General features: G+C 37.1%; 1 protein-coding gene across 1 annotated transcript in view; it reads right to left on the bottom strand.

Annotated features, from left to right (window-relative positions):
- The window catches only part of LOC107544810 (phospholipid-transporting ATPase ABCA3-like), a 190,455-nt gene that overhangs the window by 136,953 nt on the left and 31,489 nt on the right, over positions 1-22,013 (bottom strand). The window contains 3 exon segments of the mRNA XM_087815178.1: positions 412-529; positions 835-951; positions 6,573-6,832. Of these exon segments, the coding sequence (XP_087671304.1) occupies positions 412-529; positions 835-951; positions 6,573-6,832 (495 nt within the window).

Raw genomic sequence — 22,013 nt, 5'->3', positions numbered from 1 at the left:
AGCAATTCTGCTCTTTTCCTCTTCTTCACATATGACAGTATCACCGCCAGAAACTGGCAGACTTCAGTCCCTCTGACAGAATATACAGAAGCCACCTCAATCTCAACCCTTCCTGGCAGACGGTTAAACAGATACCGACATGAGTTAGCAGCTAAAGGCTGGAAAGAACACACAAATATGATCTTACTTTTATGTTTATCCTTCGTTCACATGTATGCCATGCCATGTTAACCTGAATGCTCTCTTCACTCCCTTTCAAATCATTCCAAGTTCACATGTTTTTTCAGCAAACAGAGGCTGTAGATGAGGTTGCAACTAAAGCTCATGTGTGCTTTAAGTTCATAGAGGAGCCTCCCAATACGATCCTCATTTCATCACTGAGAAATTTCCCAGAAGGAGCTTCAGACTCACCTTTATTGAACAATGTGCTGACCATAAAGGTGAAGAATATCGTGGCGATAGCAAAACACAGCAAAAAGACAAAAATGACAGATGGGTCACTGTACTGGATGATCGGCACAGGTTTCATCTAGCAAAAGAAGTCAGGAAGCCAGTTTAGTAATACCCCTGGTGGTGTCACAGCCAAACAGAAAACGGAGAAATGAAGCATCTTTAAATATTTTAATAGTCCCGGTGAAATGAATGGCAATGCTCAGGGGGATGCAGAGTAAACAATTCACTGCCTCCAGAAGCTCCCCACACGTAGGTTTAAAGGTTACTTTGTCAGGTACTAAGCAGGCACATGTTCGTTCCCTGGCAACCTGAGGGCAAGAGGCCCACACCAGGTCCCTGTTTTCCCTCTTAAAGTTTAGCTCCAGCAAACAAGACACTTGCCTTGGCAAAGAAAATTAGGCACATAAAAAAGATGGTGATCAAATACAGAGTGAGGAACGTGAGGAAGTAGGCAGCCCAGAGCATCCAGGTACTGAGTCCTATCATGAGCTGGTACTCCTGTGGAAGCATCAACACAAACCAAACATATAAAGCTTGCAATATACAAAAAGCATTCACCACATTATCTAATTTAATTCCCACTACAGCCACAAAAGGTTATGTAACAGCATGCCCAGCGTATGGCGGGGGAAGTCAAAGCTCAGAATGTCACGTGACTCGATTATGATGCTTCCGCTGGTGAGTGGCAATGCTGTGATGCTTCTAAGTCTTGATATGATTTCCCCAGAATCTTAAGTAAAACTATAGACCACAGATTAATTTCTCCTTCCTATTTATTATGTTAAAGGAATGTACACCACCAAGAGTGAACCCGAATTTAAACTCAGACTATAAATGACTGTGATGTGTCAAGGCAGGTTCGTCAACTAACAAATATGCCACTCTGGTGGGGGATGTTGATAATATGGGAATCTATGCACGTGCAGGGGCTGTGTGGGAAATCTGTAAGACTTCCTCTCAATTTTGATGGATATTGAGGGTATTGTGCTAAGTGAAATAAGTCATACAAGGAAAGATAAATGCCATATAATCTCACATGTGGAATTTTTAAAAAGAGAGAGAGAGAAGAGAGAGAGAGAGGGAGAGAGAGAGAAACAATAAAAACAAGCTCATAGATATAGAACATACTGGTGGTTGCCAAAAGCAGGAGTTGCTGGAGAGTGGATCCTAAAAGTCCTTATGACATGAAAAAGAATTTTTTGTAACTATATCTGGTGATGAGTGTTAACTAGACTTATGGTAGTGATCATTTCACAATGTATACAATATTGAATCGTTTTTCTACTCCTGAAAGTAACAGAATGTCATATGTCAATTATACCTCAATATAAATAAACTTTATTTCAGTCTGTTTCTTTCTTTCTTTTCTTTTCAATTGCTCTTTCTATAGCTTCTTAAAAAAGATGCTTAGATCACCTGTCTTTGTTTTTAATAATAGTCATTGAAAGCTATAAACTTCCCTTAAAGCTCAGGTTTAGTTGTACATCAGCAATTTTGAGGAGTTGTATTTTCACTATTATTCAGGTTGAGATATTTTCCAATTCCTTTGTAACTTATTCTTTGACCTATTGATTGTCTATAAGTTTCTTGTTTAATTACAAAAATACTGGAGTTTTCCTAGATATCATACTGTTCCTGAGTCTTAATTTTCCATCTATTATTATTTTTAAAATGTACTTGTACTATTTCAATGTTTTTAAGTTTGAGACTTGTTTTATGACAGCATATGGTCTACTTCCAAATATTTGCTTTCTCCTAGATGTATTACACATATTGAATCTATAATTTAATTCCATTTTGATAAGAGAATACTCTCTATAACTTCAAGTATCTGGTCTATCAGTACACTTGAAAAGAATGTGTACTGTACCATTATCAAGCACAGTGTTTTACAAATATTACTTAGGTTAAGGTAGTTGAGAGTGTGGTTGAGACTTACTTTAGATCCCAAAACACAAACAGGTTGAACTGAAAAGATGGAAAAAGATGTCCCATGCAAGTGGTAACCAACAGAGAGCTAGGGTAGCTCTACTAATAGCAGACAAAACAGACTTAAATCAAAACTGTTACAGGACACAAAGAAAAACATTGCGTGTTGAAAAGAGGGTCAGTTTACCACAAAGGTGTAATAATTACAACACGTGTGCATCAACATCATGGCTCCAAAGTACAAGAATAAAAAATTACAGAATTGAAGGGAAAAACAGCTCTCCAGTAATAGCTGGAGACTTCAATACACCACTGTCAATAATGGACAGAACAACCAGACAGAAGATCAATGAAAAAACAGAAGACTTGAACAACATTATAAATCAGTTGAGCCCACTGCCGTACACAGAACATGCCATCCAGCAACAGCCGAATACACATTTTTCCCAAGTGTGCATGGAACTTCTCCAGGGTAGACAACATCTTAGACCACAAAATAAGTTTTACTACATTTAAGAAGGCTGAAATAATAAACAGTAACTTTTCTAATGACAATGTAATAAAACTAGAAACCAGTAACAAGAGGAAAACTGAAAAATTAAAAATATTTGGAAACAACACTATCCTGAACAACCAGAGGGTCAAAAAGAAGACCAGAATGGAAAGTAGAAAATACCTTAAGACAAATGAGAACAAAAACACAACACAAAAAAACTCACAGGAAGCAGTGAAAGCAGTGCCCAGAGGGAAATTTAGAGGCAGAAATGCTACGCTAACAAAGAAGTAAGGTCTCAAACCCGCAACCTAAGCTCACGCCTTAGACACCAAAAAATAAAACTAAGGTCAGAGCTGGAAGAAGGGAGAAAATAAGAAAGACCAAAGTAGAGAAGTAAAATGGATACTAAACAATAGGTAAAAATCAGTGAAACACAAATTTAGTTCTTTGAAAATACCAACAAAATTGACAAAATTTTAGCCAAATGGCTAAAAAAAAAAAAAAAAAATGAAAAAAGACTCAAATTACTAAAATTAAAAATGAAATTCGGGACATTACTTCGAACTTTACAAAAATAAAAAGGATTGCCTGTCCAGTGTGGCTTAGTGGTTAAGCACCAATCTATAATCCAGGAAGTCCTGATTCGATTCCCATTCAGGACACATGCCCTCGTGGTGGGCTCCATCCCCAGCAGGGGGCAGGCAGGAGGCAGCTGATCAATGACTCTTTTATCATTGATGTTTCTCTCTCTCTCTCCCTCTCCCTTTCTCTCTCTGAAATCAATAAAAAACTATTTAGAAAATAATAATAATAATAATAAAGGATCATTAGAGTACACTATGAACAACTGTATGTCAAATAACTGGATAACCTATATGAAATGGATAAATTCCTAGAAACACACAACCTGCCTAGACTGAATTATGAAGAAATAGAAAATCTGAACAGATTAGGAATCAGTAAGGAAATCAAATCACTAATCAAAACCTCCCAACAAAGAATGTCCTTAGGCCAGAAGGCCTGACTGGTGAACGCTATCCAATATCTCAAGAAGAATAAACAACGGTTCTTCCGAAACTCTTCCAAAACACTGAGGAAGAGGGAACACATCCTACATCATTCCATGAGGCCAGGGCCAGGATTACTGTGATACCAAAGGCAGACAGATACCCAGAGAAAGAAACTGCAGACCAGCGTCTCTTTGAATATTGATGCAAAATCCCTCAACGAAACAATAGCAAGCCAAATTTGGCCGCATATTAAAAAGGATTATAAACCATGACCAAGTAGAATTTATTCATGGAATGGAAAGAGGGTTCGAGATACAATATTAATCAATGTAATGCACCACATTCAGAAAATGAGGGGAAAAGCACATTATCATCTCAATTGATGCAGACATTGAAAAACGGGTAAAACACTCAACAAACTAGGAATGGATGGAAACCTCCTCAATATAATAAGGGCCACATATAAAAACTATAGCTAACATTATGCTCTTTCACCTAAGACCAGGAAAAAGGCAAGGATGCCAGCTTTCAATGTTTCTATTCAACGTAGCACTGGAAGTTCTAGTCAGAGCAATTAGGAAAGAAAAGGTATCCAAATTAGAAAGGAATCAGTAAGAGTATCTGTTGGTAGATGGTACAATCTTATATGTAGCAAACCGTAAAGATTCCATACACAAAAAAGTTAGAATTAATACATGATTCATCACGGAGGATATAAAGTCAACATGCAAATATCAGCTGAACCCTGTACACTACCAATGAGTAATCTGAAATGGAAGTTAGGAAAACAATTTCATCTGCAATAGCATCAAAAGTAATAAAATACTTAGGAATTAACCAGTAAGGTGAAAGACTTGTACAATAAAAATAATGAAAAGTGAAAGATCTGCCCATTTTTCAGGCCAACACACTCACCATACTTTTGAAAATTAGAAAAGATGAGAATACCAAATGTTGGTGAAGATATAGAACAAACAGAATTTCAAACGTTGCTAATGCAAGTGTAAATTGGTAGAATTCTATTGGCAAACTTTAGCATTATCTACTAAAGCTAAATATGTATAACCTAACAGTCAGCAAAAAATACATGCATAAAATGTTCATAGAAGCATCACTAATAATATCCAAATTCCAAACATTAGTCATACTATGGAATATTAAAAAAAGTCATAGAACTCAATGAATATAAATGAACTACAGCTACATATTTAGCAGAATGAATCACAGAGACACAACACAGTGCATGATTACATTTAGATCAAGCTCAAGAACAGATACAATTAACTCATAATAAATGTTTCGAGGGTACACAAGCAGCCTTCTATTGTTGGCAGGGTCATCATAAAGTGGACATAGTTTCTTTATGATAAATCCATTCAACTATATTACTATAGTTTGAATGTTTGTGTTCCCTAAAATTCATATGTTGAAAACCTAATCTCCAATGTGATAGCACTGTGATGGGGCCTCTGAGAGACGACGGGGGGATTAGTGCCTTTATGAAAGAGCCCAAGAGATGCTCTTACTTCTTCCACCTTCTGGGGACACAATGAGAAGGTGTCAACTATGAACCACAAAGTGTTGACACCTTGTGTTGGCATCTTGACCTTGACACCAATGTACTGGCATCTTGACCTTGGATTTCTCAGACTTCAGAACTGTGAGAAATATATTTATGTTTTAAGAACATAAATAAGCTACCTAGTTTGTGGTATTTTCGTTACAGCAGCCTGAATAGATTGACATGTACACTTGTGATTTAGACACTTTTCTGGGTTATATGTCAATGAAAAATTAAGTATGTTATACTTTAATGAAAAATTTTTAAATGAAAAATAAAAAATGAATATTCTAAGCCCTATGGTTGATGCTTGTGTATCATGTTCTGGGGACCCAAAGGAAAAGTGTTAATTTATCATTGATAATTATGCAGAGATATAAAAAAATTCAGAGATCAGAAATTGGTAAAACAATCAAAGCATCTTGAAATTGAATTTTATCTAATTTCATCTAGACACAATTCCACAGGCCCAATTAGTTATTTCTTTGTATTTCACCTTATTCCAGAGAGATTTTAGGGCATTTGGCATTAAAATTCTATCTGCAACATTCTTGTGAAGTTGTCTTCTAGAAATAAAACTAAAAACCAAACCAAGAACTCCAACAAAGGCAAAGTTTTAAAAAACTGCCTGGAGATATAAGTGCTCACTTCTTGTCTGCTACTGAATCATAACCATCCACCAATGCTACATGGGTAGAAATAATCCAACCCTCCACAAAAATTTGACTTTCTCTGACTGTCTTATTTCACTTAGCTTAACAAACAAAATAGAAACAGACTCATAGATACAGAGAACAGACTAACAGCTGTCAGAGGGGAGGGGAGTTGGGGGACTGAAGGGATTGAGGAAAAAACCCCTCACAGACACGAACAACAGCATGGTGATTACCAGAGGGAGAGGGGGTGGTGGAAGTAGGAGAGGGTAAAGTGGGGCTAAATGGTGATGAAAGGAGATTTTACTTGGGGTGATAAACACACAATACAATATATGATGTGTTACAGAGCTGTATACCTCAAATCTAAATAATTTCATTAACCAATGCCACCCCAATAAATTCAATAATTTTTTTTAATTTCTCAAAACACCTAAGAGCTCTATGTACCACAAGAAAAGTGGAGTTACCTTCAATTGATTTTCCTTTTCCCACACAATAGACTGAATGAGGGTAAGATGATTCACAATGAAGATAAATAAGATTACTAAAGGCAGGAAAATACCAAAGAAGTTATAGAAGTAGTCATGATAATATATCGGGTATGGAAACCTCTGAACAAATACTTGAACATTACTGAACAGGACTCTTGCAGCGACGGGGTTATGATATTCCATGATGGCTTTATCCAAGGTATGTTGCATAAGCAGGAACCCTTCAGTGATGTACCCTAAATAAGAAAAGAAGGATTGCTAAGTACAACGGAACAATAAACAGCTGAGCTGAACCAAAACAAGGCAATAAAAGTATGTCAAAGACAAACAACAAAGTTAATGTTATAATGAGGCCCTTGCTGTCGAAATTTCACAGAGCCCTATTCAGTACAAAGTTTCAGTTTGGAAAGATGAAAAAGGTTCTGGAGATGTATGTACAACAATGTCAATGTACATAATGCCACAGATCTGTATACTAAAGGTGGTTAAAATGGTCAATTTTATTATGTACACGTTATCACAATAAAAAAAGGTTTTAAAGAAATTTCACAGAGAAGCTATCATGGTTCCCCCACACAAATACATAATAAATACTTTTTAAATAGAAGATCCTAATTCCCAGCTTCCTAGAAGTAAAATATTGTGAGTAATTATAGAGCTGCTTTCTGCAACTTCAATCAACTGAATGAGAACTGGATTAATTATTGGATAGGTGAAGACCCTGATTCTGTACCCTTGGCATTTGAAAAAGTAAATGAAACTCAAGCTGAGCGAGTTATGCCAAGTGATGTCCACTAAGGCAATGCTACTCAGTGCGCCTTGGATCTGTCACAGAATGCAAACACTCTCTTACTGGAAGATGAGTTTACTACATAAATTAAGAGCAAACACTGAAAAACTTTTATAGAAATTTGGCATTGCCATGACATCTAAAAACTGGTCTTTCTATTAATCGATATTAAGCCCTTTATAGATTTTGAATGTGAATCATGAGTAATCTTTTCTCTCCTCTGAATCTTGCTTTTTAATTTTAAGTAGTCCTTCATAAGAACATAAGTATTTAATTTTAATAAAGTTCAATGTATCATTTTTTCTTTTGTAGTAAATAAACCACTGCCTAATAAATCACGGCCTACCCCCAAAGTTATGAAAACATTCTCATAAATTTTGTTGTAGAAGCTTTGATTTTAGCTTTTACATTTACATTTACACTCATCTTGAATTAATTAATTTTGTGTAGGTATAAGTTAGTAATCAAGATTTATTCTTTCCAAAGGGATATCAAGTTATTCCATCACTGGTTGTTCATAAGGTTTCCTTCCCCCAGTGAATTACATTGGCGCCTTTATGGAAAATCAAATGACTGTACATTAGTCTATTTCCAAACACCTCACTCCTTCTATTGATCTATTTATTCATCCTTATGATTAACAAATTGATCTATTTGTTCATCCTTGGTTGTTCTTGTTGTTATAGTTAAGTCTTGAATGTTCTCTAACACAGTTAATTCCTTTTCAATATCATATAACTCACCCAGATCCTTTGAATTTCCATACAAATTTTAGAATAAGCTTGCTGATTTCTTCAAAAATTCCTTCCGGGATTTTTGACTGTCAATGTACTAACTCTATAGGTCAATTTAGGAAGAATTTTTATGCTAACATTTTTTGAGTCTCTGAATCAGAGGTTAAGATGTCTCATTTTTTGTTTAGGTGTTTTAAAATATTCTCTCAGAAATGTTTTGTTGCTTTTGATGTAGATTCATAACTTATTTTTGTATGCTGTCTTTGTATCTTGGGATTTTACTAAATTAACCCATTATTTGTAGTACATTTTTGTGGATTTCTTTAGAAACCATGTGATTCTATCAACTGCAAAGAAAAACAGTTTCATTCTTTTGTTTCCCAAAATATATGCTTTTTTGTTTCCTGGTACAGGTTAGGGTTTTTTATAATACGCTGAATAGAATTTATGAGAGCAAATATCTGTACTTTAATCTTGACATTAGGGGGGAAAAGTTAAGTATTTTACCAATAAGCTACAAATGTCTCATATGTGTTTACCAGATTGAGAAAATTCACTTTTATTGTTACTTTGGTTTGTGGGGTTTTTTAAATATACTTTTTACTTTGGGGGGAAAATAATCTTACAGAAAAGCTGCAAAGGTAGTAGGGAAAGTTATATGCACCACACAATCTTTTTTTTTTTTTTTTTGGTTAATTCTCACATGTTTTCCACTAATTTTTTTTTTTTTTTAGAGAGAGTGGAAGGGAGTGGAGGGAGGGAGGGAGAAAGAGAGAGAGAGAGAAAAGTGATGCAAGAGAGACATACTGATTGGCTGCCTCCCAAACGTGGTAGTTCTAACACAGGTTCATGCCCTTGACAAGAAATCCAATCGAAGATGCTTCAGCGTACAGGCCAACACTCTAACCACAGAACCACATAGGCCATGGCTCCACCATACATTCTTTTTTTTTAAATCTTCACTTGAGGATATTCTTCCCATTGCTTTCCAGCTTTTCAGAGAGTGGAAGGGGGAGAGAAAAAGAGAGAGAGAGAGAGAGAGAGAGAGAGAGAGAGAGAGAGAGAGAGAGAGAGAGAGAGAGAGAGAAGCAACAATGAAAACAAGATTGAGGGAGATTAAAGATGGTGGCAGACTGAGTGGAAGCTACACTGACACTTTCCTGGGACCAAACTGGAATTACAACTAAAATATAGAAAAATCATCCTGAATAATCAACTGCAACTGAAGAGGAGCTGGAGAGGGCGCTCATAACCAAGGAACAAAAAGAGGAAACCGCACAGAGACTGGTAGGAAGTGCGGAGGTGTGAGAGAGCTGGCTGGGCTCCCACAGGCAGCAGATAAAGGTCCAGAAGGATACTTCAGCTCTGGGGGGTTCCCAGTGAGGCCTAAACCTCAGGCTGGGCTTCCCAGCCAAGAGTACCAGGACTGAAAAAATTGCCCACATAACCTCTGGCTGTGAAAAGCAGCTGGGTTTCTGTCTGCCACAGAGAGAACACTGGAAATGCAGGCACCCTCTTAAAGAGCCAAAGCACAAAGTTTCCTGTGCAGCCACTCACCTTGGGATCCAGCAAAGGGAGAGGATAACTGACTGGAGCTATGAGAGGATAATCTAGGGTTGTGGGCTCTGGAGATAGAGCTCAGAGGGCACCCCTCTGGATTCCTGTGCCAGGTCATTCCCTCATACTGCAGAGGCAGACATTTACCTTCTAAGCAGTTTTTGCCTGAGGGGGAAGCAATTGCCCCACCCTGCTGGAAAACCTCTCCCCCTACCCTGTGGAGTTTCTACATCCTGAGGCCCATTAAGAGAATCAGATTAAACAGCCTCCAGGCAAACGCAGACTTCAGAGTGCTTTGATTCTTTGCCTGATCTGCTTCTGGACCTGGGCTTTAAAAGCAGACTTTGGTGTGCATCTTGTTTCTGTCCAAACACACTCAGCGCCAACAGAGGGGACCTCAAGCTTTGGGCTGTTGATAGCTCCAAACAGGTTACTCAAGGCCAGTCACAAACAGCATCTGACATTGGTCCTCACCACAGACCATCCAAAAAGATTGAGAGTCCTAGTAGGCCTACCTAATTCATAGAAACAAACCCAAATAGGTGGCCAAAATAGGGAGACAAAAAGACAAGCCCAAATGAAAGAACAAGAGAAGTCTCCAGAAAAATAGCTAAATGAAATGGGATTAAACAATCTATCAGATATAGAGTTCAGAATACTGATTGTAAGGATGCTCAACAGCATGAAAAAAGATATGAAAACTATGAAGAAAATTAAGAGTGACATAGCAGACACAAAGAATACATTGGAAGGAATAAAGAGCAGATTAGAGGAAGCTGAGGATTGGATTAGTGAATTAGAAGACAGGGTAGAAAAAAATCACTCAGAGATCCAAAAAGGAAAACAATTAAAAACAGAAGGACAGTCTAAGGGAGCTGTGGGACAACATGAAACATAAAAATATTCACATCACAGGACTACCAGAAGATGTAGAAAGTGAGCCAGGGTTAGAGAACCTGTTTGAAGAATAACGGCAGAAAACTTCCCTAACCTGGTGAAGGAAAAATCACACAAGTTGAGGAGGCACAGAGAGTCCCAAGCAAGTAGAATCCAAAGAGGCCCATGCCTAGACACATCATAATTAAAATGCCAAAAATTCAAAAAAAAAAAAAAAGAGAGAATCTTAAAGGCAGCAAGAGAAAAACAATCTGTTACCTACAAAGGAGCTCCCATAAGGCTGTCAGCTGACTTCTCATCAGAAACTCTACAGGCCAGAAGGGAATGGCATGAAGTATTCAAGGTAATGCAAAGCAAGGATCTGAAACCAAGACTACTCTATCCAGTGAAGCTATCATTCAAAATAAATGGTGAAATTAAGAGCGTCCCACACACACAAAAAGGCTAAAGGAGCTTATCACCACCAAACCAGCATTGTAGGAAATGTTAAAGGGACTACTGTAATAAGAAGAAATAGACAAATATAGGCATAAAGAATTAAAATAGCAATAAATAAGGATCTATCGATAATAACCTTAAGGACTTTAAGGGAGAGATCAACAGCAATACAGTCATAATTGTCGACCTTAACCCCCCACTGACTTCACTGGATAGATCTTCCAGACAAAAAGTCAACACAGAAACAGTGACAAAATGGACACTAGATCAGATAGATTTAATTGATACTTACAGAACATTTCACCCCAAAGCTGCAGAATATACATTCCTCTCTAGTGCACATGGTCATGCTCAAAGATAGACATCTTAGGACACAAAACAAGTCTGTACAAGTTGAAGAAGACTGAAATCATGTCAAGCATCTCAGATCACAAGGGCATGAAATCAGAAATCAACTACAGTAAAAACACTCAAAAACATTCAAACACATGGAGGCTAAATAGTGTGTTATTAAATGATGAATGGGTTACACATAAGATTAAGAAAGAAATCAGGAACTTCCTAGAAACAAATGAAAATGAATACAACCTCAAATATATGGGGAACAGCGAAAGCAGCCCTAAGAGGGAAGTTCATAGCACTGCAGGCCTACCTCAAAAAGCAAGAAAAATTTTTAGTAAACTATCTAACCCTGTGAAGCTGTCCAGACCAGGGCTTTTGTTTCCTGGGAATTTTTTTTTTATTGCTGCTTCAATTTCATCAGTTGTTTTTAGCCTATTCAGGTTTTCTGATTCTTCCTGATTCACTTTTACATGATCTCACTCATATGTGGAATCTAATAAACAAAACAGACTGCAGAACAAAATAGATCCAGAGACACAGAAACATTGAACAGACTGATAAATCTCAGTGGGAAGGCAGGGGTGGGGGAGTGGGTGGGGAGAGATTAATCAAAGACCTTATATACATATATGCATAACCCTTGGACACAGACAATAGTGTGGTGAAGGCCTGGGGTGGGGTGCGGATGCAGGGTGGAGGGAATCAATGGAGAAAAAAGGGGGGATATGTGGAATAATTTCAACAATAAAGACAAATTAAAAAAAAAAAAAAGATTGAGAAATATTGCTGTATTCCTTGCACCAAGCTTCCTAAATATTACATCTGACATTACCATGGCACATTGTCAAAACATTACTTTTTCTGGTGAGAGCATTTAAAATATACTCTATTAGGATCTTTCAAGTATATAATACAGTATTATTAGGTATTATTACCATACTGTATATTAGATCCCCAGAATTTATTACTCTGATATTGGAAACTTGTACCCTTTGACTGATAGCTCCCCATTTCCTCCACAACCCAGTCCTTGGTAACCACCATTTTACTTTGTTTCTGAGTTTGGCTTTTATAGGTTCCACATATAAGTGGTATTATGAAGTATCTCTGTCTTTCTCTGACTTAGTTTACGTAGCATAATGCCCTCAAGGGTAATCCAACTTGTCCCTGGGCTCTGATGACACAAATGTTAGATCCCACAGGTCCCTGAGGTTCAGTTCCACTTTTTTTCAGGGTACTCTTACTATGTTGTTCAGATTACTGATAACTCATATTTTTCTTCCAATCAGTGCTTCTTTCACCTGTCACTCCATTCTGGTTTTGAGCCCACACAATGAGCTTTTTATTTCAGATATCGTATTTTGTAGTTCTATTTCTTTTTCATCACATTTTTCCTTTTTTAAATTAAATTTATTGGGGTGACATTGGTTAATAAGATTATATAGGTTTTAAGTGTACATTTCTATGATACATCATCTGCATATTGCAGTGTGCCCACCACCCAAAGTCAAGTCTTATTCCATCACCATATATTGGACTCCCTTTACTACCCCCACTCCCCTTCCCTCTGGTAACCACCATACGGTTGCCTGTGTCTATGAGTGTTTTACTTATTTATTCATTTGTTGCTTTCAGTTTTATATCCCACATATAAAATGAAATCATATGGTTCTTAACTTTTTCTGACTTATTTCACTTGGCATGGCATTCTCAAGGTCCATCCATGTTGTCGTAGATGTCAGTATTTCATCTTTTCTCATGGCTGAGTAGTACTTCTGATGTGGAGATGTTGAGGCACTTCATTATAGCTTCGCAAAAGTAGAAGCCTAGACCCCTCACTTCCCTTTTGCTGCCACAGCAGGGGATGAGCTCAGTGTTTCCTGTCGTGCTGGCTTAGAGAAGAATGGTTTTAAGTTTTGTCTTGCTGACTGCCCCTTTTCCTGGCCCTATGTAGACTTTTATTGGGGTTTCTTGTCTGAACCTGTTGACACTTCTACATTGCTGGCTTCTTCGGCTTTAAGTCTGGGATATATGAAACAAAAAAGAAACCAAGGAATTTATCACCATAGTGTTCCTTGGCTAGACATCCCAGCTGGTCTGGCTTCTTCTCTCTTTTAGAGTCTCCTATGAGTGTTTTATATTGTACTTAGTGACAGGAACAGGGAAAAGTAAGCCTACAGCAACTTCCCAGAAGTGGAAGTCTTTAACCACTTGATATTGCCCCAAAGCTCTTAAATATGCTCATTTAAAAAAATTACTATTCTTATTTCATTTGACCATTTTGCTCACTGACTTGTTCGTTGGCCATTTTGTCTCCTGATGAGCCATAAAACACATTGTTCACATTTATTACTCTTTTTTAAAATATATCTTTATTGATTTCAGAGAGAGGAAGGGAGAGGGGGAAAGAGAGATAGAAACATCAATGATGAGAGAGTCATTGATCGGCTGCCTCCTGCATGTCCCCGACTGGGGATTGAGCCCGGGCATGTGCCCTGACCGGGAATCAAACCGCGATCGCCTGGATCCTAGGTCGACGCTCAACTGCTGAGCCATGCCCGGCAGGGCTTTTTTTTCATTCAGTTCTAGCATTTCCTTTGATTCCTGTGGTTTCCATCAGTGCTGAAATGGCCCATCTGACCTTCCACGTTGTTAACAATCTCCATTAGAGATTTTAACATATACATCATAGTTATTTTAAATTCCCTGATAGTTTCAAACTCTTTGTCATATCTGGAACTGGGTCTGATGATAGCTTTATCTTTTCAGATTGATTTTTTTTCCTGGCCATTTTATATGCCCCATAATGTATTTTGTTGAAAGTCAGATGTGGTAACACAGTAGATACGGAAATGAACCTTTCTCACATTTAGACACAAACATGCCTTTCCTTACGCCAGCCTTGCAGTATAGGACTTTGTGTTAATCTAGTCTGGAGTGGGGCTGCTGTGTGACATTTGCTGTTGTCAGAGTAACTCACAGTGCACTAGGCCTCACATTCCTCTAGTGACTGACAGCGGGTGTTCAGGGTTTGGGCGAACTTGCCAGAGGGTTTGCCAGTTCTGTGCCTTTCTTGGCTTTAGGTGTTCACATCAGGTTGCTCCTCAGAGAGAACCTGTCTCTTGCAGTTCTCCCAGCTATAGTCCGCTGTAATTTTCATCTCACACTTGTTAGTGTGGTGTTGGTGGACAGGGGAGGAAGCCACTCTCTAATGTACTCTCTAAGCTCAGTCTTGGGCTTGGAACTATGAAGCTGGGTCTCAGGAGTACAGCTCTCACAAATCCCCAGCTCTCCTCTGGCTGTACTTGTAGGCCTTGAGCATACTTCTGCCGCCCTCCCAAGTGTAGAGATTTTACCCCTAGTTCCTTTCTCCAGCTACAACAGTTCCCAATCAGTGCCCTACACAATATCAATAGGTCAATTTGAATTATAGTGTGTTTTAAAATCCCTATCCACTGATTTTCCTTATACTGTGTTCATTACTAGGTGTTCAAATCTCCAATTATTACTATGGATTTTTCTACTTTTTCATCTAATTCTTGTATTAAATTTATTGGGATGAAATTGGTTAATAAGATTATATAGGTTTCAAGAATACATTTCTGTGATATGTCACCTGTATAGTGCATCGTGTGCCCATCACCCAAAGTCAAATCACCTTCCAAAACAATATATTTGATGCCCTTCACCCTTTACTACCCACCTTCCCACTGGCCTTCCTTCTGATAACCAACCACCACACTGTTGTCTGAGTCTGTTCTTTTATCACTTTCAGTTTTATATCCCAAATATGAGTGAAATCATATGGTTCTTAACTTTTTCTGACATTTTTCTTAGCATGATACTCTCGAGGTCCATCCATGTTGCCGCAAATGGAAAGATTTCATCTTTTCTTATGGCTGAGTAGTGTTCCATTGTATATATGTATCACATCTTCTTTATCCAATCATCTAGTGAAGAATACTTTGGTTGTCTTGATGTCTTGGCCACCATGAACAATGCTGCAATAAACATAGGGGTGCATATATCTCTGCAAATAAATGTTTTCAAATTTTTCGGGTGTATACCCAAAAGAGGGGTTGCTAAGTGATACAGTAATTCAATTCTTAATTTTTTGAGGAACTACCATACTGATTTCCATAGTGGCTGTATCAGTCTACATTCCCACCAGCAGTGAATGAGAGCTTATTTTTCTCCACAGCCTGTCCAACACTCGCTATTACTTGTCTTGTTAAGAGCCATTCTAACAGGTGTGAGGTGGAATCTCATTGTAGTTTTGATTTGGATCTCCCTAATACCTATTGAAAGTAAGCATCTTTTCATATATCTATTGACCATTTGTGTGCCTTGGGAGAAGTGTTTGTCCAGGTTCTCTGTCCATTTTTTAATTGGATGGTTGGTTCGTTTGGTGTTGAGTTGTATGAGTTCTTTATATATTTTAAATATTAAATCCTTGTCAGAGCTGTTATTTGCAAATATTTTCTCCCATTTGCTTGGCTCCCTCTTTGTTTTGTTGGTGGTTTCTTGTGCTGTGCAGAAGCTGTTTAGTTTGATATAGTCCCATTTATTTATTTGTTGCCTTTATTTCCCTTGCCCTTGGTGTCAAATTCAGAAAATCTTCTCTAAGACAAAGGCCCATAAAATTAGTACCTATGTTTTCTTCTATTTTATTGTTTCAGATCTTATATTGAACTCTTTGATTCATTTTGAGTTAATATTTGTATATGGGGACAAATTATAGTCTACTAGTTTCATTCTTTTGCATGTGGCTTTCCAATTTTCCCAGAACTGTTTATTGATGTGGCTCTCTTTTCTCCATTGAATGTTTTTGGATCCTTTGTTGAAAATTATTTGCCCATATACATGTGTGCTAATATCTGGGCTCACAACTCTGTTCCACTGGTCTGTGTGTCTTCTGTTTTTCTGTCAGTATCATGCTGTTTTGATTACTGTCACATTGTAGTATAATCTGAAGTAAGGGAGTGTGATACCTCTGGCTTCATTCTTTTTTCTCAGGATTGCTTTGGCTATTTGGGTTTATTTGTGTGGTTCCTTACAAATCTCATGATTTTTTGTTCTATTTCTTTATAAAATGTCATTGGAGTTTTGATGGGGAGAGCATTAAATTTGTATATTACTTTGGGTAATATGCACATTTTAACTATGTTGATTCTTTCAATCCATGAACACAAAATCTATTTCATTGTGTCTTTTTCAATCTCTTTTAATAATGTTAGTAATTTTCAGTGTGTATAGGTCCTTCACATCCTTTGTTAAGTTTATACCTATGTTATTTTATTATTTTTGTTGTAATTACAAAAGGGATTATTCTTTTAAAATTTTCTGAAATTTCATTGTTAGTATATAGGAATGCAGAGGGTTTTTGTACATGGATTTTGTATCCTACAACCTTACTGTATTTTTTTACTGTTTCTAGTAGTTTTTGGTGGAGTCTTTAGGATTTTTTATATACAGAATCACGTCATCTGCAAAAAGTGACACTCTTAATTCTTCGTTTCCAGTTTAGATGTTTATTATTTCTTTCTCTTGCCTGATTGCTCTGGCTAGGACCTCCAGTACTATGTTGAATAAGAGTGGTGAGAGTGGGCATCCATGTCTTGTTCCTGATTTTAGAAGAAAAGCTTTCAGTTCTTCACCACTGAGTATGATATTAGCTGACAGTTTGTCATATATGGCTTTTATTATGTTGAGGTATTTTCCTTCTATACCTATTTTATTGAGCATTTTCATCATGAATAGATGTTGTATCTCATCACATGGTTTTTTTCCTGTCACTGGGGTGTACACGTGAAACTAACATAATAATGTATGCCAACTGTAATTGAAAAACAAAAATGATTTTTAAATGGGGAAAAAAGAAATAAGAATTAAAACCACAATGAGATACCACAAAAAATTAATTGGCATATTACTGTTTAATGGTTAGAGTTTCACATGTGCAAGATGAAAAGAGTTCTGAAGATGAATAATGGTTGCATGTAATGTTACTGAACTGTACACTTAAAAATGGTTAAAATGGCCTGGCTGGGTATGGCTCAGCGGTTGAGGGTTGACCTAGGATCCAGGCGATTGGGGTTCCATTCCGGTCAGGGCACATGCCCAGGTTGTGGGCTCGATCCCCAGTCGGGGGTGTGCAGGAGACAGCTGATCAATGACTCATCATTGATATTTCTCTCTCTCTCTCTCCCTCTCATTTCCTCTCTCTGAAATCATTAAAGATATATATTTTTAAAAAATGGTTAAAATGATAGCCCTGGTTGGGTGGCTCAGTTGGTTGGCGCATCATCCCATACACCAATAGCCTGCAGGTTCAATTCCCAGCCAGGGTACGTATGTACGTTGTGGGTTCAATCCCAAGTTGGGGCACATAAGAGGGGCAACCAACTGATGCTTCTCTTTCCCTCCCTCCCATTCTCTTCCCCCCTAAAATCAATAAACATATCCTTGGGTGAGAATTAAAAAATAGTTAAGATGATAAATTATATGTGGTATGTATTTTGTTACCATTAAAAAATCAACTAACTGGCCATATTTTGAAAAATATTCTTTCTGCATCTATTGGTAAGATCACAAGATTTTTATTCTTTTTGTTAATGTGGTGTATTACACTGACCAATTTGCATATGTTGAACCACCCTTGTGCCCCGGGAATAAACCCCACTTGATCGTGATGTATTATTTTTTAGTGTATTCGATTTGCTGGTCCTTTGTTTAGGATGTTTGCATCTGTGCTCATCAGACATATTGGTCTGCAGTTTTCTTTATTTTTGTTGTCCTTGCTAGGTTTTGGTGTCAGGATTATGTTGGCCTCATAAAATGTGTTAAGAAGTACTGTCTTTTCTTCAATATTTTGGGAAGAGTTTGAGAAGGACAGGTATCAAATCTTCCTTGAACGTTTGGTAGAATTCACTCATGAAGCCATGTGGTCCTGGACTTTTACTTTCGGGGAGGTTTTTGATCACTGTTTCAATTTCCTCACTGTTGAACCGTCTGTTTAGATTTTCCAATTTTTCATGATTATGTTTAGAAAGGTTATATATTTCTTATCCATTTCTTCTATGTTAATTGAATTTGGGGGTATATAGTCTTTCATAGTAATTAATGCTTCATAAGTTTTGAAGTTGTTGTTAGGTGTACATGCATATATGTACATGATTTTCCTGTCTTCTTAATCAATTAGTTTTTATAATTTTTAAATTTCCTATTTATATCCGATAATCTATAACGCAATAAAACACATTGTTCATCTGTTACTGTCTGATATCTATCCCTGCATTGATATCCATGTTTTCCGATGTTTAAATGGTATATAATTTCCAACCTTTTGCTTTCAACTTTTTCCTTATAGTTTCCTATAGACTGCTTACTCAATTATTTTATATACATTCTGACAAAAATCAACTCTAAAGATAGGGCAACAATTTTCAACCTTTTTTTCTTTTTTCTCTTTTTTTTAGGTTATGCATGTGAGCATATAAATTCTTTGATTAATCTCTCCCCACCCACTCCCCTGCCACCACCTTCCCTCTGAGATCCCTCAGTCTGTTCCATGCTTCTATGTCTCTGGATCTACTTGGTTCACCAGTTTATTTTGTTCATTATATTCCACATATGAGTGAGATCATGTGGTATTTGTCTTTCTCTGACCGGTTTATTTTGCTTAGCATAACACTCTCTAGTTCCATTCATGCTGTCCCAAAGGGTAAGAGATCCTTTTTCTTTACAGCTGCATAGTATTCCATGGCGTAAATATACCACAGCTTTTTTATCCACTCATCTACTGATGGGCATTTGGGCTGTTTCCAGACCTTAGCTATTGTATATTCTGCTGCTATGAACATGGGGGTGAATAAGTTCTTTCTGACTGGTGTTCTGGGTTTTATAGGATATATTCTCAGAAGTGGGATCACTGGAAAATGGCAGTTCAATTTTTAATTTTTTGAGGAAACTCCATACTGTTTTCCATAGTGGCTGCACCAGTCTGCATTCCCACCAGTGTACCAGGGTTCCCTTTTCTCCACATCCTCGCCAGCACATGTCGTTGGATGATTTGTTGATGGTGGCCGTTCTGATAGGTATGAAGTGATACATTATTGTGGTGTTAATTAGCATCTCTCTGATGATTAGTGACTTTGAGCAGTTTTTTCATCTGTCTCTTGGCCATCTGTATGTCCTCTTTGGAGAAGTGTCTATTTAGGTCCTTTGCCCATTTTTCAATTGGATAATTTGTTTTCCCTTTGTTAAATTGTATGAGTTCCTTACATATTTTGTATATTAACACTTTATCCGATGTGTCATTGGCAAATATGTTCTCCCATACACTGACTTTCCTGTTCTGTTCCAATGATCTATAGGCCTGTTCTTGTGCCAGTAACAGGCTGTTTTGATTACACTGGCTTTGTAGTATAACTTGATATCTGGTATTGTGATCCCTCCAACTTTGTTCTTCTTTCTCAAGACTGCTGTGGCTATTAGGTGTTTTTTTTTTAGTTCCATATAAATTTATGGAACATTTGTTCTAGATCTGTGAAATATACCATTGGTATTTCAATAGGATTGCATTGAATTTATAGATTGCTTTGGGTAGTATGGACATTTTAATGATGCTAATTCTTCCAATCAATGAACATGGTATATTTTTCCATTTCCTTATATCGTCCTCTAACTCTTTTTGCAACATCCTGAAATTTTCTGATTACAGGTCTTTTACCCCCTTGGTTAAATTTATTCCTAAGTATCTCAATTTTTTGGTTGGAATGGTAAATGGGATTGATTTTTAGTTTCTTTTGTTGTGAGTTCACTACTAGTGTATAAAAATGCCATCGATTTCTAGGTGTTAATTTTGTATTCTGCTACAATGCCGAGTTCATTTATTAAATCTAGTGGTTTTTTGGTGGAGTCTTTAGGGTTTTCTATGTACAATATCATGTCATCTGCAAATAATGACAGTTTTACTTCCTCTTTTCCAGTTTAAATGCCTTTTATTGTTTCTTCTTGTCTGATCACTGTGGCTAGGGCTTCCAGTACTATGTTGAATAAGAGTGGTGAAAGTGGAATCCCTGTCTTGTTCGTGTTCTTAGGGGAAATGGTTTTAGTTGTTGAGCATTGAGTGTGATGTTGGCTGTAGGTTTGTCATATATGGGCTTTATTATGTTGAGATATGATCCCTCTATTTCCACTTTGCTGAGAGATTTTATCAAAAATGGGTGCTGAATTTTGTCAAATGCTTTTTGTGTGTTTATTGATATGATCATGTGATTTTTGTCTTTCAGTTTGTTTATATGATGTATCACATTTACTGATTTCCGAATATTGTACCAGCCTTGCATCCCTGGAATAAATCCCACTTCATCATGGTGGATGATCTTTTTAATCTATTACTTGGTCTGATTGGCTAATATTTTATTGAGGATTTTAGCATCTATGTTCATCAGGAATATTGGTCTGTAATTCTCTTTCTTTGTAGTGTCTTTATCTGGTTTTGGAATTAGGCTAATGTTGGCCTCATAAAAAGAGCTTGGAAGTGTTTCTTCCTCTAGGGCTTTTTTGAATAGTTTGAGGAGGATAGGTGTTAGTTCTTCTTTGAATGCTTGATAAAACACCCCTGTGAAGCTGTCCATACCAAGGCTTTTGTGTGCTGGGAGTTTTTTGATTACTGCTTTAGTTTCATCAGTTGTTATTGGCCTATTCAGTTTTTCTGACTCTTCCTGATTGAGTTTTGGAAGGTTGTATTTTCCTGGGAATTTGTCCATTTCTTCTAGGTTGTCCAGCTTGGTGACGCATAGTTGTTCATAGTATTTTCTTACAATCCTTTGTGTTTCTGTTGGATCAGTTGCTACTTCACCTCTTTTGTTTCTGATTTTGTTTATTTGGGTCCTCTCTCTTTGTTTCGTGCTGAGTCTGACTAAAGGTTCATTAATCTTGTTTATCTTTTCAAAGAACCAACTCTTGGTTTCATTGATCTTTTTTTTTTTTTTTTTTTTTTTTTAGTCTCTATATCATTTATTTCCACTCTGATCATTATTATTTCCTTCCTTCTACTTTCTCTGGGTTTTTGCTGTTCCCTTTCTAACTTTTTAAGTTGTAGGGTTAGAGAGTTTATTAGAAATTTTTCTTGTTTTTGGAGGTACACATGTAGTCCTATGAATGTCCCTCTCAGGACTGCTTTCATTCTGTTCCATAGATTTGTGGTTGTTGTATGTTCATTTTCATTTGTTTCCAAGAAGTTTTTTATTTCTTCCTTGATCTCTTTGGTAACCCATTCATTGTTTAATAACAGGCTATTTAGCCTCCATGTGTTTGAATGTTTTTTACTGTTTATATTGTAGATGATTTCTAATTTCATGACATTTTGGTAGGAGAAGGTATTTGATATGATGTCAATCTTCTTGAACTTGTAGAGGTTTGTTTTGTGGCTTAACATGTGGTCTATCTTTGAGAATGTCAGATGTGCACTTGAGGAGGATGCCTATTCTGCAGCTTTGGGGTGAAATGCTGTGTAAATGTCAATTAAACCCATCTGATCTAGTGTGTCATTTAGAATTACTGTTTCCTTGTTGATTTTTTTCTGGAATATCTATCCAGTAACGTCAGAGGTGTTTAACTCCCCTACTATGGCTGCATTGCTGTCGCTCTCTC

This window comes from Miniopterus natalensis, chromosome 3 (genome assembly GCF_054644295.1).
Source record: "Miniopterus natalensis isolate mMinNat1 chromosome 3, mMinNat1.hap1, whole genome shotgun sequence".
Classification (NCBI taxonomy): domain Eukaryota; kingdom Metazoa; phylum Chordata; class Mammalia; order Chiroptera; family Miniopteridae; genus Miniopterus; species Miniopterus natalensis.
This window is presented reverse-complemented; position numbering and strand designations above follow the sequence as displayed.